General features: G+C 49.9%; 1 protein-coding gene across 1 annotated transcript in view; it reads left to right on the top strand.

Moving 5' to 3' along the window:
- Positions 1–16,967, top strand: part of serinc4 (serine incorporator 4) — a 37,603-nt gene extending 20,636 nt beyond the window's left edge. The window contains exons 6-11 of the mRNA XM_063071037.1: positions 2,327–2,422; positions 5,732–5,858; positions 7,146–7,218; positions 11,968–12,004; positions 13,018–13,162; positions 16,802–16,967. Coding sequence (XP_062927107.1) covers positions 2,327–2,422; positions 5,732–5,858; positions 7,146–7,218; positions 11,968–12,004; positions 13,018–13,162; positions 16,802–16,967 — 644 coding nt within the window. The remainder of the gene's footprint in view (positions 1–2,326; positions 2,423–5,731; positions 5,859–7,145; positions 7,219–11,967; positions 12,005–13,017; positions 13,163–16,801) is intronic.
- The last annotated feature ends 1,058 nt before the right edge of the window (positions 16,968–18,025 follow it).

Below are 18,025 nucleotides of genomic sequence, written 5' to 3'. Positions count from 1 at the left end.
GACTTGGATGAGGGAATTAAATGCAGCATCTCCAAATTTGCGGATGACACGAAGCTGGGTGGCAGTGTTAGCAGTGAGGAGGATGCTAAGAGGATGCAGGGTGACTTGGATAGGTTGGGTGAGTGGGCAAACTCATGGCAGATGCAATTTAATGTGGATAAATGTGAAGTTATCCACTTTGGTGGCAAAAATAGGAAAACAGATTATTATCTGAATGGTGGCCGATTAGGAAAAGGGGAGGTGCAACGAGACCTGGGTGTCATTATACACCAGTCATTGAAAGTGGGCATGCAGGTACAGCAGGCGGTGAAAAAGGCGAACGGTATGCTGGCATTTATAGCGAGAGGATTCGAGTACAGGAGCAGGGAGGTACTACTGCAGTTGTACAAGGCCTTGGTGAGACCACACCTGGAGTATTGTGTGCAGTTTTGGTCCCCTAATCTGAGGAAAGACATCTTTGCCATAGAGGGAGTACAAAGAAGGTTCACCAGATTGATTCCTGGGATGGCAGGTCTTTCATATGAAGAAAGACTGGATGAACTGGGCTTGTACTCGTTGGAATTTAGAAGATTGAGGGGGGATCTGATTGAAACGTATAAGATCCTAAAGGGATTGGACAGGCTAGATGCGGGAAGATTGTTCCCGATGTTGGGGAGGTCTAGAACGAGGGGTCACAGTTTGAGGATAGAGGGGAAGCCTTTTAGGACCGAGGTTAGGAAAAACTTCTTCACACAGAGAGTGGTGAATCTGTGGAATTCTCTGCCACAGCAAACTGTTGAGGCCAGTTCATTAGCTATGTTTAAAAGGAAGTTAGATATGGCCCTTGTGGCTACAGGGGTCAGGGGGTATGGAGGGAAGGCTGGGTTCTGAGTTGGATGATCAGCCATGATCATAATAAATGGCGGTGCAGGCTCGAAGGGCCGAATGGCCTACTCCTGCACCTATTTTCTATGTTTCTATGTTTCTATGTTTCTATGAATACTCTAATAAATACACTTGACTCAGTATTTTCTGAAGGAAGAAAAGGGTCCGAAAAATGAGGCATATTCGGACTTGGACAAAATTTCTAGAAACAGTTCTACAAATATGGTTGATTATATTATTGATTTTGAACAAAAGTAGTCACATGCGTAATTACAAAATGGAACTTCCTGCCACCGTATTAGCTTTCAAATTGTTGGATACTGCGTGTCTAGACGTAAAGGGCAATCAGCTACCGTTAACTTCATGTACAGAACTTAGAGTTGCATCTATGAAATTGGCACTGAAGAGGATTTTTGGAGAAAATGTCGCCAAGACAACAGTTGGAATTAGCTTGAGTCGGGAAATGGCAGACTTTACTGAACAGAAATGAGAGAGTAGCAAACGTAGTTCCCAGAGTGACCAGAAGAGGGCACTATTACCTGGCACAAATCCACTAAACAAGTATGGCAGGAGATCGAAATGTTCTGTTTGTCAAAGTACCAACCACTGGACAAATAACCATCCACACAGAACCAAACAAGTTAAGGTAACTGAAGAAAGTAACAAATCTGAAGATGTAGAAGAGTGCCGTACAACATTGCAAAGGAATCACTTACTAATGCAGAGATTTTGATGATGGAATCTCTAGGATCTACTGTTGATACAGCATGCATATGCACAGTGTGGAGAAAAATGGCCTGAAAGCTAAAAAGTGAACTAAACCAGAAAGAAGTGAACACAAATACACCCAGTTACAAAGCATTCAAATTTGGAGATGGAAAGATTGTACATTCTACTGAAAGAATGAAAATTCCTGCAAAAATTGGGATCGTTTCACAGCCACCAGTCTCACCTGCCAAGCAGAGTGACCCCCCCCCCCCAAGTCAGGAGTCACGTTGTCCCAAAAGACTGAATGGGACAATTTAAAACTGACTATGCTGTCGATGTCTGTATCATATAGTCTACTGTGTATATAGTTCAGATGCACTCTGTATTGAATTTGAGTTGATAGCTAAGTGGGGAGGAGTGTTTTGTATTTAATATTTCAGTAATGTTTGAGAAAACCTGTACATACATTTTTTGATGAAGCATTCTTGTTTGTTTCAGTAATTCATTACTGGTTATTTGTATAAATATGTTAATTACACACATCATCATACTACCACATGATATGTGTGAGCCTCACTTAGAGTAAACACAAAGTTAGGCTCACATTTCAGACTCCCGAGTCTTCCTTTGAGTTAGTTTAATGTTTGAAGTTACAAAATCTGACAGCAGAACTTTGTGTCTGTGCCTGGGTCGGTGTCGGCCTGGGCCCAGCTGCCTGCTCCATGCTCAACTGGCCTCTTGTTTCTGGTTTCAGAGCAGCCCCACACCGGCCTACTCCAGGCCTCCATCATCAGCTGCTATGTCATGTACTTGACCTTCTCCGCCCTCTCCAGCCGGCCTCCTGAGACAGGTCAGTGCACAGCGGGAGCCCAACACCATGGGGCAAGATTAACCCCAGCGTCCTGGGGCTCTTGGGATACGCAGCGGGGTAGTGGGGGGTGTCACTGATTCCACCGGCCACTTTGGGAGGGTGTGGGGGGGGGGGGAGGCCTGCGATAGAGGTTGCTGCCTCCACTGTTGACCAAGGCTCACAAACGCAAAGTCCCACCTTGGTGTGTGCGGGGTTAATGAAGGTTTCAACCCCCATTCCTGAATCCCAGAGATCTGCCCTCACTCTGCTGAGTTTCCCTGCTCCCCTCCTCCTTCTCCCAAAGGCCTGCCTCTCACCACATGCAAGTGTGACTGGCTCTGACAGGTGATAGACACCTGGGGGTGCCCGGGGCGAGGGGAGGGAGGGGATTTCAGAGCCTCTGCCTCACGACACCAGCTGCCCAGGTTCGATCCCCACCTCTGCCGTTATATGTTTGGAATCCGAATCAGAAGCAGGTTTATTATCACCGATATATTCCGTGAAATTTGTCGTTTTATGGTGGCAGTACAACGCAATACATAAAAATTACTGTAAATTACAACAAGAATGTGTAAAATAAATAAATAGTGCGAAAACACAGCAAGGTAGTGAGATTTACCTGGTCCATTTCTGACACCTCCCTCCCCTTTCTAGACCTTTCTATCTCTATCTCTGGAGACAGCTTATCTACTGATGTCTACTATAAGCCTACTGACTCTCACAGCTATCTGGACTATTCCTCTTCTCACCCTGTCTCTTGCAAAAACGCCATCCCCTTCTCGCAATTCCTCCGTCTCCGCCCATCTGCTCTCAGGATGAGGCTTTTCATTCCAGGACGAAGGAGATGCCTTCCTTTTTTTTGCCGTATGCCTGCGTGTGTACGAGTCTGTGCGTGTGTGTCTGCGTGTGTGTACGTGCGTGCATCCGTGATGATGTCTTTTTCATGCCTTTACAAGGCGCAGAGCGAGAGGGAGAGACTGTGTGGTGCCACTCCCCACACAGACATTTTGCAGTATTTTTCCCTTTATTTTACGAGGTTGAGTTGTGATCTCGACACTCAACCCGGCACGGATGGAAAGCGTACTCGGGAGCGGACCCTACTGATTTCGAACCTGGGGATCTCCGCTCCCGGGTCCGGTGCTGATGTCATTGTGCCACCAGCCGGCCCGATGTCCTCCTTTTTTAAAGAAAGGGGCTTCCCTTCTTCCGCCATGAACTCTGCTCTCAAACGCATCTCCCCCATTTCACGCACATCTGCTCTCACCCCATCCTCCCGCCACCCCACTAGGAATAGGGTTCCCCTGGTCCTCACCTACCACCCCACAAGCCTCGGGTCCAACATATTATTCTCCGTAACTTCCGCCACCTCCAACGGGATCCCACCACTAAGCACATCTTTCCCTCCCCCGCTCTCTCTGCTTTCCGCAGGGATCGCTCCCTACGCAACTCCCTTGTCCATTCATCCCCCCCCCCCCATCCCTCCCCACTGATCTCCCTCCTGGCACTTATCCTTGTAAGCGGAACAAGTGCTACACATGCCCTTACACTTCCTCCCTTACCACCACTCAGGGCCCCAAACAGTCCTTCCAGGTGAGGCATCACTTCATCTGTGAGTCGGCTGGGGTGATATACTGCGTCCGGTGCTCCCGATGTGGCCTTCTATACATTGGCAAGACCCGACGCAGACTGGGAGATCGTTTCGCTGAACATCTACGCTCTGTCTGCCAGAGAAAGCAGGATCTCCCAGTGGCCACACATTTTAATTCCACATCCCATTCCCATTCTGACATGTCTATCCACGGCCTCCTCTACTGTCAAGATGAAGCCACACTCAGGTTGGAGGAACAACACCTTATATTCCGTCTGGGTAGCCTCCAACCTGATGGCATGAACATTGACTTCTCTAACTTCCGTTAATGCCCCTCCTCCCCCTCGTACCCCACCTGTTATTTATTTTTTATTTCCCCCTTTTTTTTCTGTCTCTGTCCCTCTCACTATAATTCCTTGCCTGCTCTCCATCTTCCTCTGGGCTCCCCTCCCCCTTTCTTTCTCCCCGGACCTCGTGTCCCATGATCCTCTCATATCCCTTTTGCCTATCACCTGTCCAGCTCTGGGCTCCATCCCTCCCCCTCCTGTCTTCTCCTATCATTTCGGATCTCCCCCTCCCCCTCCCACTTTCAAATCTCTTACTATCTCTTCTCTCAGTTAGTCCTGACGAAGGGTCTCGGCCCGAAATGTCGACCTGTACCTCTTCCTAGAGATGCTGCCTGGCCTGCTGTGTTCACCAGCATTTTGTGTGTGTTGCTTAGATTTCTGAAAGCATGGGTTCGCGGACTGTTCAGAAATCTGATGGCGGAGGAGAAAAAGCTGTTGCTGAAACATTGAATGTGTGTCTTCAGGCCTCTGTACTCCCTGTGACTGCACGGGCTCCCCCCTGGGGATGCGGTCCCCTCCTCATTCCACCCACCTGCGGGTTGGTGTAAATCTCCCCCTGTGTGCCATCCCCTACCTGGACAGAGGCCACCGACCGCAGCTCGCCGGATTCCTCTGTCCTGGGCCAACAGGGGGTGGATCAACCCCGCTTTCACCACACGGCTTCCTGTGTCTCCTGGGTGAAGATCCTTCCTGTCCCAGGGATGAGGTCTCTGGAGCTTCTGTAGCTCTGGGTTTTTTATGGTACGGGGTCGCCAGCCCATGCCCAGCCCTCCTGGTTTCGCAGCGGGGCTTGGGATTGTCCCTGGCAGAGTTCCCAGTGTGTGGGTGAGGTAGAATCTGAGGGGAGGGTGTGTGAGAGGATGTGTGTGGGGGGTACATTTGATGGTCAGCAGAGACGAGGGTCAAGGGACCTGTCTCCTTGCTGAGTGACTCCCTGGAAATCTGAAATAAACCCTCTGCTGAAATTCTGGCCATAAAACCTTAAGGCACAATTAGAGCATTCAATCTGTCAAGTCTGCTCTGCCATTCCATCATGGCTGATTTATTATCCCTCTCAACCCCAACCCCATTCTCCCACCTTCTCCCTGTAACCTTTGATGTCCTGACTAATCAAGAATCTATCAACCTCCGCTTTAAACATATCCAATGACCTGATCCACCGCCCTCTGGCTGAAGAAATTCTTCCTCATCTCTGTTCTACTCTAATCTGAGGCTGTAGATTTCCCCTTTATGGTAAATATCCTCTCTAAGTCCACTCTATCTTGGCCTTTCAACATTTGATAGGCTTCAACCTTCTACAACCGTGGTTCTGTGTCGGAACAGGCTAGCTGAGAGGGGAGTGGGGAGTGTGTGATGTTTCTCTCATTCTCTTAGTGGAATACCAGGGACAGAATATCACCATCTGCGTCCCAGTTGTTGGCCAGGACGGGGAACAGGCGGAGGGCAAGCTGATCACCGTCGCTGGAGCTGCAGTCATGTACTGCTGTGTGCTGTTTGCCTGGTAAGACTGCTTGCTGGTTATGGGAAGCACGTGGAAGCTTTAGAGAGGGCGCAGAGGGGATTTACCAGGATGCTGCCTGGACTGGAGAATATTTCTTATGAGGAGAGGTTGAGCGAGCTGAGGCTTTCCTCTCTGGAGCGAAGGAGGATAGAAAGTGACTTGATAGCGGTATACAAGATGATAAGCGGCATTTGACAGAGTGGACAGCCAGAGAGGAAATGGCTGATACGAGAGGGTATAATTTTAAGGTGGTCAGAGGAGAGTCAGTGGTCAGAGGTCACACAGAGAGTGGTGGGGGTGTGGGACGCACTGTCATGGGTGGTGGTAGAGGCAGGCACATTAGGAACATTTAGGAATCTCTTGGATAGGCACGTGGACGATAGAGAAATGGAGGCTATGTGGGAGGGCAGGGTTAGATTGACCTTGGACCGGGTTAAGATGTCGGCACAACATTGTGAGTGGAAAGGCCTGTATTATGCAGTACTGTTCTGCACTCAGCAGCCACTTTATTAGGTACAGGAGTGGAACCTGGTGTGGTTTTCTGCTACTGCAGCCCATCCACTTCACGGTTCGACGTGTTGTGTGTTCAGAGACGCTCTTCTGCACACCACTGTTGTAATGCTTGGTGATTTGAGTTACTGTCACCTTCCTGTCAGCTTGAACCAGTCTGTCCATTCTCCTCTGACCCCTCTCATTAACAAGGCATTTTCACCCACAGAACTGCCAGTCACTGGATGTTTTGTTTTCTGTTTCACACCACTCTCTGTAAACTCTCAAGACTGTTGTGTGTGAAAATCTCAGGAGATCAGCAGTTTCTGAGATAAACCACCCTGTCTGGCACCAACAATCATTCCACGGTCAAAGTCACTTAGATCACACTTCCTCCCCGTTCTAACGCTTGGTCTGAATAACTGAACCTCTTGACCATGTCTGCGTGCTTTTATGCATTGAGTTGCTGCCAGATGATTGGCTGATTAGATACTTGCATTAATGAGCGGGTGCAGCTAGTAACGTGGACACTGAGTGTAGGATTTTTGTTCTCAGTCCTGAGGGGTAATGATCAGTCTATGTCCTCGGTCACAGCCCGCCGTGGTCCGGCTGTGGTCACAGGGCAGTGGGTCACGCGACAGGGCCAGGGGTGGAGTCGCACACGGTGGGAGGGAGATTGAGAGGTGGGTGATTGCTGGAATGCTGGCCTCTGACAGGACAGGGCGGTTGTGATTGGGAGAGCCCACTGGCTGCCCGAGCTGTGCTCGCTCACTCTGTCTACTCTCTCCCTCTCCCCAGTAACGAAGCTTCCTACCTGGCCAAGGTCTTTGGCCCCTCCTGGATGCTGCGGGTTTACAGATACGAGTTCAAGGTTGGTGCTCCTCCCTCTGGTGTTATCCTCACTCCCTCTGGCACCTTGCCCTGACCTCCCACTTCCATTGGTGTGGATAGTGAAGAAGATTATCGCAGGCTACAGTGGGATATGGATCAATTGGGAGATAGGGAGGGGTGTTCATGGGCAGAAAACTTCATTCCAACACATTGCCTATGAAGGTCCTCTTTCATCCAGGTCATTGTATATCAAGCAGTAGTAAATCAAGGCAACTGGACTTGTGTTGTCTGGAAGACGTTTCACCCCTCATCCCAAAGGCTTCTTCCATCCTGACCCATAGTGGGTACTCTTCTGGTTTAGAAACTCTGAGTTGTTTATAGGTATAGCAATCTCACGAGGGTCGTTAAGAGCTGTAGAGATAATGAGGGTCATCGGTCTTATCTTTGCATGAAAGGAGGTGTGAGCTGTTACGGAGATGCCGAGGTAGAGATGTTAGGACTGAATTGTAAGTAGCTGATGTCATACCCCACCCCCTCAATAGACTGGCCTTTTTTGACTGTACATCAAAGAAAATAGACATCTTGATATTGAAGTTTACAGGAAAGCAACCCACACAGATCAGTATCTATGGTTTGACTCTCATCATGCATTAGAACACACACTGGGGGTTATCAGAACACCACATCGCTGTGCTGAGAATGTGCCCGCCAACATACAGCTAAATCATGTGTTTGAGAGAAGCCTTGAAAGTTTGTGGCTACCCTGACTGGGCCTTCACCAAGACAGCGACAAACACCAGCAGGGACATCAGCCCAACAGACAGCCGTAAGGAGCAAAGCAGATGAAAAAACATAGTCATCCCGTATACAGCTGGAGTTTCAGAGAAACTCGTAAGGATTTTCAACAAGCACCAAATCCCAAAAACTACAAACACACTCAAACAGAAACTCGTCCACCGCAAGGATCCTACACCCAGGCAACAGAGCAATAAGCTATCCAATGCAATGAAAACAGCACAGATCTGTATACCTGCGAGACAAAACAACCACTTCGCAAACGGACAGCCCAATATAGAAGGGTTAACACCTCAGGTTAAGACTCTGCTGTATATCTACACCTAAAGGATGAGGGACACTCCTTTGATAATGATGTGCACATTTTGGACAGGGAGAACAGGTGGTTTGAAAGAGGGGTTAAAGAAGGCATCTTTGTCAAACTGGAAACCCCATCCCTGAACAGAGGGGTGGGGTACATCACTACCTATCAGCTACTTACAAAGCAGCCCCATCTTTTCTACCCCAGTGTCTCCACAACAGTTCTCACCTCCATTCATGCAAAGTAAGACTAATGACCCTCTCCTCATCTCTACGACTCTTAACGACCCTCGTGTGATTGCGAAACCTTTAAACAACTCACAGAGTTTAAGCGCCGAGAAACTACCCACCATGGGTCAGAACTGAAGAAGCTTCTTGGATGAGGGGTGAAATGTCTCTCGATAACACAGCAAGTCCATTTGCCTTGATATTTAATTCCAACAAGTTTGAGATCATGTTCTTTGGGAAGCCAGACTGGAGGAGGATTAGAGAGATTGCAGAGAAGATTCTCAGGATGCTGCCTGGTTTGAGAGAACTTTAGGGCATAAGACCAAGGAACAGAGTACTGTGCCACCGCATTCAAGGTCAAGAGGCCATTTTATTGTTCAGATTGACTAGACTTGTTTCCTTGGACTGAGGGGGGGCTGAATAAAAATATAAAATATTTCAAAAGGCAGAGGTAGGATAGATAGAAAGGATCTTTTCTGATGGGAAGGGTATTAGAAACAAGGGGGTCTTGGTTTGAGGTAAGAGTTTTAAAGGGAATTGGAGAGGCTGTTTTACAGAGAGAATGGTTGATATCTGGAATGTGCTGCCTGAGGAGGTGGAATCAGAGACAATCACTATGTTTCAGAGACATTTCCCTAACCAAGCAAAGCAGAGAAGATTTGGATCTAATGTGAGAAAGGAGATTAGTGTAGATGGGCAGAAAGGCCAGCACAGACCTTTGAACCTGTTTGGAGCTTCCCCTGTGCAGTTCTCCATGACTCCGACATCAATGCCAGTGAAAAGGGCAGGACCAGAGGAGGGAAATCATCTACACCCCTGGGGGCAGAACCACTTGCGTAAGAGGGAATGGGGGAACGGGGGCTGAGAGTGAGGAGGTTGGTGTTTACCCAGTGAGGTATCGAAAAAGATATCCATTATCAAAGTCGAGTTTATTGTCATATGCATAAGTACATGTATGTAAAGGTACAACGGAATATGGACCGTAAAACATGGGAACAGAAGTAGGCCATTTGGCCCATCGAGTCTGCTCCGCCATTCCATCATGGCTGATTTATTATCCTTTTCAAGTCCATTCTCCTGCCTTCTGTCCGTAACCTTTGACACCCTGACTAATCAAGAACCTATCAAAGGTTAATTTTATTGTCATTAGTGCATGTACAGTCCAACGCCGGTATTTGTCTTCTCCAAATAGCCATGAAATATAGAAAAACTACGGAAGTTATTGAAAGAAAAGAAACTCTAACCGACTCACCCCTCACACAAAAAAGAAACAAAACTCACAAACCCCCCACCCCCTCCCTCGTACAAAAGTAACAGATTGCCCATCCAAAACGGCAGCTAGAATATAAAACAAACTTTCAAACCCCCAAGTCCTCAACCCCTGTCTCACATATAAAGTAACACATCGTCCACTCGCCAATCGGCAACAAGAAAGAAAACACTGAAAACTGAATATAAACTTCTGAAAACATCCTTTTGTCAGCTTTGAGGACAAACTCAGTCCATCTGTGAAGAATGACCGCCAACCCAGCTACCAACCGGTCAGCCCCGTGGCCTCCAGCTGGCCTCCTCTGCATTCACCTCTGAGCTTCAGTCTTTCTGGACACTTTGAAATGGGGTCGATCAGAATGCCAGGCCCTGTCGCTGGTCTCGTCCAAAAGGCAGCTAGTGCTCACAGTCCTCTCCGCAGACAGCAGGGTGTAAGATCATTTGACTGGGTTCCAAACTGCATGTCACAGGCTCCTACAGTTTCTGAAACACAAAAAGAACAAGCAGAAGATGTAGAGAAGGTGAAATAATTGAAGAGATTAGCTATCTGAAAGTTGTAGCCCTAGAGATCACTGTTTGCTGGCACCATCTTGACAGGAAGTCACACCCCTCCATTTTAAATAAACTCAATGACCTGGGCTCTGCCACCTGTGGCAATGAATTCCATCGGTTCACCACCTGCTCACAGAAATTCCTCCTTATCCCTGTTCTAACGGGATGCTCTTCTATTATAAGGCTTTGCCCCCTGGTCCGAGACTCCTCACTAAAGGAAGCATGGTTTTGACATTCACTCTATCTAATGAGGGGCCTCCGTTGGTCGGTGTCGCGACCCAGCCGTCCACGTTGATAGGCAAGCCACAGCAGGACGATATGGAGAGCAAGTTGTTGCTCCCCCTCTCCACACAGCTGAAGAACTTAAAGTATTGGCAGAGGCACCAGAGGCCTTGCAGGAGTTGCCAGTCGGTGTTGAACTCAATGTAAGGTTGCTTTAAGGACTCCAGCTTCTGAATTTTCCACAGGGTTTGCTCCCGAAGCTTTCCCCATGGGTGGGTACAGCCACAAGGCAGCGGAAGTTCGAGATCAGAGTTTTCCTTCTCCGAGATGAGCTGCCAACCTCAACTGATGGAGCGCCTGGTTTTACAGCTCCAGTAACCCGCTCCAGTCAGTAGAAACCGTTCCACCAGGTTTAGTAGCTAAACCACATATGAAGGCCAGGAGCTGGGCTTAGTTGTCAGAAGCTATTTGAGACACACGTCATTGGGAGCGTTTAATAGGTAGTGGGAGCTTATCCCCACTTTTCCCACCATCCCACCTCCTGACTAACGTCCTTAAGGAACCACTTTTAATATATAGGATTTTCAATATTCAACAGGTTTCAAAGAGATCCAGCTTCATTCTGAGTACAGGCCCAGAGCCATCAAATGCCCCTCGTATTTTAACCCTTTCATTCTGGGATCGTTCTCATGAACCTCCCCGGGACCTTTTCCTTTCCTTGGAGTACGTAACTGCAGGTGTCTAGTATCATATTAGCAGCATTCACAGAAATGCAAAGTTGAAACATCAATTATACACAGTTTTTACAAGAAATAACACAATTAAAACAAATCAGAAGTACATTGAAGTTCAGAGTCCATTCCACCTCCGCAGACACCCCTCCACACCACCAGCCCTCTTGCCTACACCCTCAGAGCCGCACAGATTGCATTCTCCTTCCACATTCACACAGAAGAATGTGGCCCCTTTGCCCTGTCCCATGTGGCCACAGCTGATCACCATTCAGCTGCTCTGCTTTCAGATCCATTGTTCCCACTCACCGCTACCACATTCAAAATTAATCATGCAGGACATTTCTTAAAATCATTGAAATTTTCATTCTATTTGTCCCCAACATCCCGCTCCCTGCTGCTGTTCTGGTTTGTGCGAGACGTCTGCGAGGGCAAGTCATTGGGTATATTAAAAGCAGAAGTTGATAGATTCTTGATTAGTCAGGGGATCAAAAGTTAAGGAGAGACGGCAGGAGATTGGGGTTGAGCGGGATAATAAGTCGGCCATGATGGAATGGTGGAGCAGACTCGATGGGCTGAATGGCATAATTCTGCTCTGAATTCTTATCATCTTTAGTCCCAGTGTATACACTCCTGATGAAGTCCACCACAATACCCCACCCCTCTCACTGTGACTCTCTTCCCCATTCCAGAGAGCTTCCTGTTCTTTCTGCTGCCTCGATGAAGAGGGTGAGTGAATCCATTTTGCGAAAACTCTGCTCAAAGTTACTGCCTCCCCCTGGGGTACAGTCCCCAACGTACTGACTCTTCCCAGCGTACAGTCCCTGATATACTGACTCTCCCCAGGGTACAGACCCTGATGTACTGACTCTCCCCGGGGTACAGTCCCCGATGTACTGACTCTCCCCAGGGTACAGTCCCTGATGTACCGACTCTCCCTGGGGTACAGTCCCCGATGTACCGACTCTCCCCAGGGTACAGTCTCTGATGTACCGACTCTCCCCCCGGGGTACAGTCCCTGATGTACTGACTCTCCCCAGGGGTACAGTCCCTGATGTACTGACTCTCCCCCGGGGTACTGTCCCTGATGTACTGACTCTCCCCAGAGGTACAGTCCCTGATGTACTGACTCTCCCCCGGGGTACTGTCCCTGATGTACTGACTCTCCCCAGAGGTACAGTCCCTGATGTACTGACTCTCCCCCGGGGTACTGTCCCTGATGTACTGACTCTCCCCAGAGGTACAGTCCCTGATGTACTGACTCTCCCCCGGGGTACTGTCCCTGATGTACTGACTCTCCCCAGAGGTACAGTCCCTGATGTACTGACTCTCCCCCGGGGTACTGTCCCTGATGTACTGACTCTCCCCAGAGGTACAGTCCCTGATGTACTGACTCTCCCCAGAGGTACAGTCCCTGATGTACTGATTCTCCCCAGAGGTACAGTCCCTGATGTACTGACTCTCCCCAGAGGTACAGTCCCTGATGTACTGATTCTCCCTGGGACATAATAGGAAACCAGATCCCCCGGCGGAAACCCACACGTCACGGGGAGAATATAAAACCCGTTACAGACTGCGGCAGGAATTGATTCCGCGATTGCCGGTGCAGTAAAGCATTGTGCTAGCTGCTCACTGTCACGCCACCCGACGCAGAGCGTAGAGGTTTCTTGATGTGCGGGAGAGTGAAGTGTTGGGAATGAATGTATGTGTTGCCTCTGTCTGCCGCCACGCTGAGGGAGCAGAGCCCAGCCTCGAGGTGGAGAACAGAGGAGGGCAGGCAGTGATCCACAATGAACGTGAGCACGTCACCTACAGCTACTCCTCCTTCCACTTCGTCTTCTTCCTGGCCTCCCTCTACGTCATGATGACCCTCACCAACTGGTTCAAGTAAGTCGCGTCTCAAACTCAAAGCTGAGTTTTAAACACAGGTTTAAAGATGAGTTTTATTTGTCACATGTACATCAAAACATGCAGTGAGATGTGTCCATGACCAACAGTCTGAGGATGCACTGAGGGCAGCCAGCAAGTGTCACCATGTTCCCAGCACCGAAATTGTGTATGCGAGTGTGTGTGTATGTCTGTGTGTCTGTGTGTGTGTGTGTGTCTGTGTGTGTGTGTGTGTGTGTGTGTGTCTGTGTGTGTGTGTGTATGAGTGTGTATCTGTGTGTGTGTGTGCCAGTGTGTGTGTGTGTGTGTGTGTGTGTGTCTGTGTGTGTGAGTGTGTGTGTGTGTGTGAGTGTGTGAGTGTGTGTGCGTGTGTGTGTGCGTGTGTGTGTGTGAGTGTGTGTGTGTGTGTGTCTGTGTGTGTGTGAGTGTGTGAGTGTGTGTGCGTGTGTGTGTGCGTTTGTCTGTCTGTCCGTCCATTCCCTTAAGAACAAGTCGCCTGGCACTGACAATATCCCTGCTGAGTTACAGAAGAACGGAGGGTACATGTGAATGCGCACCCTCTACCAGTACATCACCAAGGCCTGGACTGATGAGGACATCCCACAGCAATGGAGAAACGCAAACATTGTTGTCATTTATAAGAACAAGGGTGACAAGGCCATCTGCGGCAATAGCAGGGGCATATCACTCCTTTCTGTTACTGGAAAGGTCCTGGCTAAGGTGATGCTTCAGAGACTCATCAGCAACATCACCGAGTCAATGCAGCCTGAATCGCAGAGTGGATTTAGGAAGAACAGGAGCGCGATCGACATGATCTTCACAGCCCGGCAGCTTCTGGAAAAGTGCCAGGAGCAACATCAGGACCTGCTTATGGCCTTTGTCGACGTCTCCAAAGCATTTGACACTGTGCAAAGAGAGCTCTTATGGGATGTCATCTTCAGGTTTGGCTGTCCCAATAAACTTGTTAACATCCTCTGCCAGTTCCACGATGGGATGACTGCTCGGGTGACCATAGGAGGACAAGAGTCCAAGCCCTTCCTTGCACGCACAGGGGTGAGGCAGGGGTGTGTGCCAGCGCCAGTGCTCTTTAACATCTTCCTCTTGTGTTACCAAGCTTCCCCACAATGAGACTGAAGACAGCAGCAGTGTGGCAGTGGACGTCAGATTAGATGGCAACCTCTGACATCGGGAGGCTCCATGCAACAACCAAACTCCATAGAGAGCGGGTCCTGGAGCTGCAGTATGCAGACGGCCATGCTCTTGTGGCCCATACTCCGGAGGATCTTCAGACTGTCCTTGCTGTGGCAGTGAGGGTGTACAGCAGGATGTGGGGCTGACTGTCAATACCACCAAGACAGAAGTGGTTTTCCAATGGAGTACCAGTGTCTCACCCACTCTACCTGCCTTCACTGTTGGTGATAAAAAGCTGTCAGTAGTGCCATCTTTCAAATATCTAGGGAGCATTCTCTCCGAGGATAGCGGCATTGACAACGACATGGACAATGACATCCAGGGTCGCATTAAACAGGCATCAGCTACCTTTGGGAGACTTCGGCGTAGAGTCTTTCAGAACAGGAGCCTTCGTCCCTCCACAAAGGCCGCCGTATACCAAGCGGTCTGTGTCACCACCCTCCTTCAGAGCTGTGAAGCTTGGATAACCTACAGCCGTCACATCAAATCCTTGGAGCCCTTCCACATAAGCTGCCTCCAGTGCATCCTGGGAATTACCTGGTGTGAGCGGGTGCTTCACACTGAAATACCTGTAAAGACCAACCGCAGGAATATTGAGGCCATGATCACCCAGCATCGGCTACAGTAGCTGGGGCACGGGATAAGGATGCCCCCATGTCGGCTACCCCGCAGAGTGTTAAGTGGCCAGCTACATCATAGTCGACGCTCAGCTGGAAGGCTGAAGAAGCGCTATAAGGATCAGATGAAAAATACTTGAAGGAAGTGCAAGATCAGACCCGAGGATCTGGAGGAGGTTGCTGCTGACCGTACCACTTGGTGACAGCTGTGTAGGGACGGGGTTCGCATTCTGGAGATGGAAAGAACAACCAGAAGACAGAAAAGAGCCAGGAGAAATGCAGCCATGGTTGCCACCACGACCACATATACATGTCCCACCTGCAATAGAGTTTGTGGGTCCAGGATAGGACTGTATCGTCATCAAAGATCTCACTGTTAAAGGAATGGACGTCGTCATCCGATTTTGATGGACAACCGAAGAAGAAGTGTGTGTGTGTGTGTATCTGTGTGTCTGTCTGTCTGTGTACCTGTGTGTGTGTACATGTATCTGTGTGTGTGTCTGTCTGTGTACCTGTGTGTGTGTACATGTATCTGTGTGTGTGTGTATCTGTGTGTGTACATGTATCTGTGTGTGTGTCTGTCTGTGTATCTGTGTGTGTGTGTGTATCTGTGTATGTGTCTGTCTGTGTACCTGTGTGTGTGTACATGTATCTGTGTGTGTGTGTATCTGTCTGTGTGTACATGTATCTGTGTGTGTGTCTGTCTGTGTACCTGTGTGTGTACATGTATCTGTGTGTGTGTGTATCTGTCTGTGTGTACATGTATCTGTGTGTGTGTACATGTATCTGTGTATGTGTGTTTGTCCGTGTATCTGTGTGTGTGTGAGAGTGTGAGTGAGTGTGTGTGTGTGAGTGTGAGTGTGTGTGTGAGTGAGTGTGAGTGTGTGAGAGTGTGAGTGTGAGTGTGTCTGTCTGTGAGTGTGAGTGTGAGTGTGAGTGTGTCTGTCTGTGAGTGTGAGTGTGTGAGTGTGTCTGTCTGTGTGTGAGTGTGAGTGAGTGTATGTGTGAGTGTGAGTGTGTCTGTGAGTGTGAGTGTGTGTGAGTGTGAGTGTGTCTGTCTGAGTGTGAGTGTGAGTGTGTGAGTGTGAGTGTGTCTATGTGTGTGTGTGAGTGTGAGTGTGTCTGTCTGTGAGTGTGAGAGTGTGAGTGTGTCTGTCTGTGAGTGTCAGTGTGAGTGTGTCTGTCTATGTGTGTGTGTGAGTGTGAGTGTGAGTGTGAGTGTGTGAGTGTGAGTGTGTCTGTCTGTGAGTGTGTGTGTGTGTGTGTGTGTGAGTGTGAGACACCTGACGCAGAGGACACACTCTGTGCTGACATAACCTCGAGCCGTCCCACTGCGAAGCTGTGTCGAACCCCCAAGGGGGTCGGAGAACAGTCTCCCGTTTGACCACTGAACCAGGGTGGGTGTTACCCCTCTGGTTTTGAGGCTGAGGATGCATGGCTTGGGAGAAAGAGTTGCTGCTCTGATAGGGTCCCCGGGATCAGACAGGTCTGTGCGGGGGAGAAACAGCTAAAGTCATAGCCAGCGGCCAAAGTTCAACGACCCTTACCCCTGGTGCCCGTCAGCAAGAGACTGGGAAAAGATGGCAGCTGGGTCATCAGTGAGGGGGTGGAACATGACCAGCATGGAGGGATGGGCCAAAAGGCCGCCCTGAGCTGAGGACGATGCACACCAGTGGGACAGGCTGGTGGGAGAGCAGTTGTTGTCCCAGTCTTCACCGAACGTCAGGGAGCTCTGGTGGGTGGGATTCGTCAAGCCTCCCCAAGGGTATCTGGGCTCTTCTACAGTGGGCCTGTCCCAGTCTCACTACTAACACTTTCTCCCTCGGTGCAGTTACGAGTCGGCCACCCTGGAAACGGTGTTTGCCCACGGCAGCTGGTCCACGTTCTGGGTGAAGAGCTGTTCGTGTTGGCTCTGCCTGCTCCTCTACTTGATGTTGCTGCTCTGCCCGCCCTGCTGTGTGTCCAGTGAGAGGCGCCGAGTGGTCCAGGCCACCTAGCCAGGCCCAGGCCCAGGCCCTAGGCCCAGGCCCAGGCCCAGGCCCAGGCCCCAGGCCGGCCCTGTCCTCAAGCAGCCATGACCAGTTTGCAGAGGCCTCAGTGACTGGGTGGCAGAGAGGGAGGGGAGAGTGGGAGACGGAGGGAGAAGTGAGGGTGAGGGAATAGAGAGGGATGACGGAGAGTGAGGGGAGAGGTGAGGGAGAGGGAGGGGAGAGTGGGTGACAAGATGAGGGGGAGAATTAGGGTGTGTGTGACACTGACATGGAGGAGTGGGGAGTGAGGGTAAAAGAAAGAGTGTGAGGTTGAGAGGCTGAGGGAGAGAGGATGAGGGAAGGGATGAGGTTGGGTGACTGAGGGTAACAGGGTGAAGGGCTCGAGTTTGTGATGGTGCAGTGAGTATGGGGTGAGTGAGGGGTGAAGATGAGGGTGAGGAGGTGTGGAAATGAGAATGAGGGAGAGGGAGGGGGCATGAGGATGTGAGTGAGAGAAGCGTGAGAGTGTGAGGGTGAGGGAGAAGATGTGAGGATGAGGCTTGGAGGTGAGGATGAGGAGAGGGAGAGGGTATGATGATGAGCTGAGGAAGGGATAGGGCATGAGGATGTGAGGGAGAGGATGAGGGCGTGAGGATGAGGGTGAGGGAGGGGGAGGACTTGAAGAAGAGGTGATGGAGGGAGAGGATGAGGGAGAGGGAAAGGGGGTGAGGATGAGGTGAGGGAGGGAGAGGATGTGAGGATGAGGTGAGGGAGAGGGAAAGGAGGTGAGGATGAGGTGAGGGAGGGAGGGGGTGTGAGGATGAGGGTGAGGGAGAGGGTGTGAGGGTGAAGGAGAGGGAGGGATGTAAGGGAGAGGACGAGGGCATGAGGATGAGGTGAGGGAGGGAGAGCAGATGAGGGTGAGGGAGAGGGAGAAGGTGTGGGGATGAGGATGAGGTGAGGGAGGGGGGATGAGGGTGAGGGAGAGGGTGTGAGGATGTGGTGAAGGAGAGGGAGAAGGCATGGGGATGAGGATGAGGTGAGGGAGAGGGAGAAGGAAGAGGACTGTGGTTGTAAATGGGTTA

The sequence above is a fragment of the Mobula hypostoma genome, chromosome 18 (assembly GCF_963921235.1).
Source record: "Mobula hypostoma chromosome 18, sMobHyp1.1, whole genome shotgun sequence".
Lineage (NCBI taxonomy): Eukaryota > Metazoa > Chordata > Chondrichthyes > Myliobatiformes > Myliobatidae > Mobula > Mobula hypostoma.
Note: the sequence above shows the minus strand (reverse complement) of the source record. Positions and strands in the feature narration are given on the sequence as shown.